This window comes from Agrilus planipennis, unplaced genomic scaffold (assembly GCF_000699045.2).
Source record: "Agrilus planipennis isolate EAB-ADULT unplaced genomic scaffold, Apla_2.0 scaffold219, whole genome shotgun sequence".
NCBI classification, from domain to species: Eukaryota; Metazoa; Arthropoda; class Insecta; order Coleoptera; family Buprestidae; genus Agrilus; species Agrilus planipennis.
In genome coordinates, this window is record NW_020439309.1 from 485,158 (window position 1) to 491,826 (window position 6,669).

Genomic DNA, 6,669 nt, shown 5'->3' on the forward strand with positions numbered 1-6,669 from the left:
GTTAAGGCTTTCACAGTCTTACCATCCCTAAGCGTTTGTTCTAATCGTATGCAGTCTTTTGTACGTTTAATCTTGTTTGAAAGGTGTTCGATGGCAGGATTGGTCCTGGAAGCAGCATCGAGTTCATCATATTGTATGCCGTGTTCGGAACTGCCGTTTGAGATAAACGATGATCCGTAACAAAGATCAGACTCATCCCCTTCTGCCGTTGTATCACCAGCTTCTTCGTGCTGTACCAAATGATTGGAATCGTCCATATCAGTTTTCGTATGAACAGCAGATGCCGTAGGTGAACGGTGTCGCGCTGGCTTCGGCGGTGGACCTTCCTGGACCTGAAACAAAAGGCAATGGAATTAATAAGAATGCAATTTTTTTTTAGATATTATATAAATAGTTAACAAGAACAAATAAAATGGAAATGGATAAGTAGCCTGTTTTCCTTTTGACCTGGCATCTCTGGTTACTATATTTGGAATATTTACCCCAAGCTGTTTCTGAAAACCATGTCTAATAAATTTGATTGCCGACATCCATAAGCACAACAATTCAATACCAAAGAACGTAATTTGATTACACCTTGTACGGCGTTTGACACAAGTTCCGATCTTAACTCTTTTAATGGCGAAGCCGAGGACCCCAAACGTTGTTTGTGCCGAACTTGACAAATTTTTTAATTTTTGTTTTTGTCGACAGGATGCTCGTTATATTTATAAGTATAACAATATTTAAATCTAACATGCTTAAGAAAATACCATAACAGAAAAATAAAACCCCTTTTACAGACGATTGATTATAGCCAGCAAGACAGACATTAAAACTGTTTTACATTAATTTAGTTTGGGCTGATTTGCATAGGGTTACTTCGAGAAATTCTAGTGCATAAGAAAAAACTAAGTATTAATTGAAGATCCATCATCTCTTACACCAATTAGTTAGCCCTAAGGAAAACAGTCTTGCTTTCTTAATTGCCTAGGCGTGTTTCAGAATGCCTAATTTACAGAAAAAAGTTAAATTAAACTTCGAGTGCTTCATTTTTACCAACTCCTAATGCTGATGGGCGGGCAGCTTCTCTGGGCAAAGCCTGAAGACTCTCTCAGCCTCTTCTTAGAAATCGTGGGAATAGGTGGTGGTGGTGGTGATTGTTGGGATGAGAAAGATGACACGCACAAAACAAAGACAAAAGAGAGTAAAAGATTATCGGTGGAATATTACTGTGTATTTGCCTAAGTCATCCAAGGAAATCACAGAAAAACTTGGACCGGAGCAAACGGGCCCGGAATCGAACCGGCAGTGTTCTACCTACTCCGACTGCTAATCAGTGACCATGCCGCTCATCGTCAGTAAATTTGCAGATCAGCTTTGACATTTATATAGATTGTGTCCGCTGTATGTGAATAATAGGTATGTACCATTACTTCTAATTTACATATACACTTGAATGCGGATTGTGGGAATTGGGCACGTTGTTGCATTAACCACGAAACAGAATTAGTTAGCAATGAAATACAATTAGGGAATATCTATCGTATATTGAACTAAATGCCAAAAATGTTTGCGGAACGCCTATTTTGGTAAACTGATAATTAATATTGGAAAGTATGCAATTTATATTCAAAAAATAAGTAAATATATAAGTATTATCATAAAACGTAATGAGCATTTTGTCCTATCGAATACAATTTATGTGTATCAATCACCAGCAGGATAACTATACAAATATGTACTTAAATAGATGTTATGTATCAAACTTCTTAAATACACAAAAGTACACAAGTTAAGAATGATAAACGAAAAACGTAAAATAGAGTTTACGGTCAAAATATCAATATTTTTATACTATAGTACACGTACATATATATTAATAGGTAGGTATTAATTAAAATTGAATTAATTTCAAATTAGCAAAGTTGATTGGTCACTTTGTGGTTTAAGCAACTAGAATACACTCTCAATGACAATTTGCTTTTTTGCTTACGTATCTTGAAATAAACAAAACATCCGACGATTTTTATTTTTAAACGATTTCAGACTGGTTTGTTAACAAAATAAAAAAAAAAACTTGATTATAATAGTAAACAAATTATCTCATTGCTATTATTATGGGTGTTTCTAAAATAAGTGGCAATCATAAATGGTGTTAACTAGATATAATAAGGAATCACATGGTAAACAAACAGTGAGAGTCAAAAAATATAGAAAACTAGGCAAAATTGTAATCTGAAGTCGGCCCTAGGCGTGAACTGGCAACGTACCGAAATTGCGATAATTAAGCAACTACATCGATGAAAAATGTAAATAGTGACGGTTGTGGAACATCTAATAAATAAATATCAACAGCTTATTACTAACCTAATACACATAATAATCTTTAGACGCCCACTGAGATAACAATTAATTAAACAACTACTTTGTTCATCGCTGGTGGAATGCAATACTGTTCAAAGTACACATCGACATGGTATTAAGAACACAAAATATAAAAGAAATAGTCGTACAACACGGGTACTACAATTGATGGAATACGGCGTTGGAATGTTGTATTTCCCTACCAGGGCCGGACTGGGCCTTGACTGTAATTTCAAATAAATTTTTTTCGAAAACGGTAAACATTCGGACCACTAAACATTTACATAATTTTCTTCTTTTAGAGTGCCTTATAACCTCCTGCAAGTTTGCTATTTATTTCAGAAACACTACGAATTAATAATAATTGGTTACTTTGCATAATTGGTTACTTTGCAACTTAATTAAGTTTGGTTTATGTAAACAAAAATGAGAACGTAGCATCTTCAAAGCTGTAGTACTATAAGTAAAGTATGCAAAGAGTATTTCTTATTGAATATGAGAAATGTTTAGGTATAAGATAATGTTTTAAAGGATTCAAACCAAAAAAAGCGCCAATGCAATTCACGGAGTAAAAGAATTCGCCTTACATTTTGTATACAGGAAGAATTTCCTTTCTTAAGAGTTGAATTGTGTAAAAATTATTACAGGGGCTTCCACAGAAGCTACCGTAATGTCATCTAGATTTCATATTAACTGTGATTTAAATAAAACAAATTTCCTAAAACTAGATGAACGACTTCTCACTTCTGCTAAATAATGCATTCGCGTATGGACACATTTGATTTTTCTTTCACATCAGCACGCAGTAAAGATCTGATAGATCATCGAACAGTCTACTTAGTTTACACCGCATCGCCGCGAAAGTTTTTTGAAGAGGAACATTCAAGATATTTTCACGACGAAAATGGTAGGTATTCAATATTCTGTCTCTGGTTCATCAGTTTTTTAAGTAATTTAAAGAACTTTTTTCTTATATGACATAGGCGAAATTTGGGCCCATTTCGAGATAAGGGGGTGGGGGGATCGAAAAAATTGTCGGCTAATTTTCGACATTTGGACGTCAAATTACTAAACAATTGCCAGACCAAAATTTCTGCCACTATTTTTCCGTTCTCGTTGATGTACACATCAAAAAGAAAATATTCCATTTTGTTAGACCCGATAGAGTTCACTTCTTTTTTATTCATGCATAGGTCATGAATTTTTTTTGCCACTTTTTTTCCCGAAATGTGGAGTATTTTAAGTATTTTTTTTTTCGATTTTTACCCTCCACCCTTATCTAGAAATGGGCCCAGGCGCCTATATATCATATAAGAAAATGTGCTCCGATTTACTCAAAAATCTGATGTACAAATTCAACAAGCTTTTTGGTTAGTGTCTATTTTATACGACTTCACTGCAGTGTTCCTGATTAGCAAAACGCTATAGTGGCTCCGCTGTCGATGTAAATACGATGGTATGCCGCTGCATCTATTCGCAGGGATGGAGCAGCGGAACTTTCGCGTTAGCGTGCGGATCTCTAAACAATGCTGCGTTCAATTAAAGATTAGCTACTTACTATACGATTAGTTAACGTTCAACAAGGACTTTTCTAATTAAGAATAAATACCTTTCGACTTATCTGTCTTTACTCAAAGGAATTTAAATATGTAGTTTATTTATTCACTTGCTCGTTCATACAAAAACAAATACGTATCAGAAATAACTCAGATTCTTTTACGCTTATTTTATAGTTTTAGTTATACTAAGACGTACCTATTGGAAAGTATTACGTACTTGATTCCAAAATTAATAGAAAAGAGGATGATACAACTAAAGTGAAATGTTAAGCTTTTTGAGAGTTGCCTTTCATGCCTGACATTTTAATTCATTATCCCAGAGATGAAACAAAATAATCACAAACACCAAATAAATAAAATAAAAATATTACAAGTAATAATACATACACTTACAAAAGGAAGATATACCATCATTGCGGCGGAGGATGCGTCGATTTTAGTACGGAAACGACCAACATAAATAGCGGCCTCATTGATTTATAATATAAACATATAATTACGATAGCACAATTAATAAGGAATCATCATCAAACGAGCACTAAATAGGAGGAAATCGGTTTTATAGCGGACCGGCTGCAAATGAAAATAACGAACGTGAACTTCAGAACTAAGGTTAACACTCGAAATAGAACACTGGCACCAAAACAGAAACCGGGAAATACTAATGACTTACACGCATACTATTGCAAATGTATTTGAACATATGTATGTGTGTATTTAACACAAATACGTAAGAACATACATATGTATTTAATGCAAAAATTGGAAGACACGTACGTGATGACTATGCTCTTATTGTTACAGAACTATTGGCTCAATTGTAAAAAATGCAAATGCAGAGGTTTTTCTTTATAAATAAATGACAAATTTTATCGTACAAGTCATTGAACAATACAGCGTACTATTGTGTGCCAAAGTTTCATCTAACGACTCCTGGGGGCGTAAATAATACGTTTAAATGTATTTATTACATGAATCGGGTTATTTATAGTGGGCATATAAAAACGCTTTCAATAAGTATATATTACAGATCAATAACTTTAGTTTTACGAAATTTTAAGAAATCATTAAAATTTTAATCAATTAATTGCTGTTACTTATCAAAATATATAACGGCAAAATAACATAAAAAGCTCAAAAAGATTACGTATTGTACGTATTTCAACATAACGTTTTAAAAGAAGTTATCAGTAAAAAAAAGGAATTTTAACCTATTGTGAAATTACTTGTGTGAAAAAACTAGGGATGATAAGTGTGTAAAAATTTCCCCCCCCCCCGCTCTAAAATATATTTTTCATTATTTACATAATTGGAAGTTAAATCACTAACCACATAAATCAAAATATCTGCAGTAATTTATTTTTAAGTGCCTAGCTAACTCAAAATTTCACTTGGTTTTCCAAGATATGTCAATTTGGATTAATGTATGTTGTATGATTTCGACACTTCATGTTTCGCTTAAATGGTAAATTTTGACTAATGTACACATGTATTATTTTATTATTTTCAGCTTATCCAATAAATAAACGCTAGCATTCTTTTCATCATAAAATATACACAGACTAAATTCCGAAAATATCTACTATAAAAAATTAAAAATTTCAAGAATTCTTTTGTTGTAAATTACATCAACATTCATCACCTGATAATTTTCCAAGTGTGGCGGTACAATATTGTCGTGATTTACAATAAAAGCGTTCATTTTTTAATAAGTATCTGTTTCTACCATTCAAAGGATAAGTAACTATTAAAATATAATTTTGAATTATTTACCCATTATCTAATTCAGACACCTGACGAATTTTATCGGGTTTTGTTCAAGTGACCACCCTCTTTCGATCCCGCACCCCCACCCGCTTGAAAATATTTTTTTTATTTGAATTATAGTGCATGAAAATTTTCAAAATAATCAACTTTCAACCCCCATAACTTCTTATGGGAGTGAGACCGCCGCAATTTTTTTATGGGGTTTTACTTAGGTGACCACCCACTTTCGATCCCCCCTAATCATCATCTAACCCCCATAACTTTTTATGGGGATGAGACCGCCACGAACTTTTTATGGTACAGTGGTGGGGGAGTCCTCCTCTTTCGATCCCACCCGGCCATCGTCTAGACATTTACCAAAAAATAAAATTGGCACCGTACAAAAATATCCGACTGTCATCGTTCAGCGGATGACTAAAAGGAAGATATGGTGACGACAACTTGAATCAGACTTAAAACAAAGAATTAAAAGAAAACAAGGTTAAATGTCGCAATGTTTAAGATTCATTACTATTCGATAACACTAATTTGATAAATCGAATATTATCTATACTTTATGTTTGTGATAAGTTGAATATTTTTCAGTAGTCATGTAAATATATAAAGTAGGTACCTATATTGTAAGGTGACCAACTATCTTTTGTTCAAAAAGAGTACACTTTGCAAGTATTTCATAGGTGAAAAAAAAGAAGAAAAAACGATAAAAACTTTATTTTCTTTTAAAAACATATTTTTCTTCGGAGTGGATTTTTTTTGCCAAATGAGGATGTTCGTCTAATAATGTAGCCACATCCGAACAACTTTCATTTTGCATATTAAATTTGACTGTTAAGACGGCAGATAATGTTTTTACAGAAAGTTGCGACTTCTCACTGCTCCAATAATCATTCCCTAGTGAAAATACCCTTTCAACAGCAGCATTAGTGCCTGGACAACATAAGGAAATTTCTATTAATTCAAATCACAGACAATATAATTTTAAATATTTAATTAATAA

The 6,669-nt window shown here is 33.2% G+C and overlaps 1 protein-coding gene across 1 annotated transcript in view; it reads right to left on the minus strand.

Moving 5' to 3' along the window:
- The window catches only part of LOC108739383 (transmembrane and coiled-coil domains protein 2), a 93,534-nt gene that overhangs the window by 52,140 nt on the left and 34,725 nt on the right, over window positions 1-6,669 (minus strand). Inside the window, exon 2 of the mRNA XM_025978518.1 lies at window positions 23-332. Within this exon, the coding sequence (XP_025834303.1) occupies window positions 23-332 (310 nt within the window). The remainder of the gene's footprint in view (window positions 1-22; window positions 333-6,669) is intronic.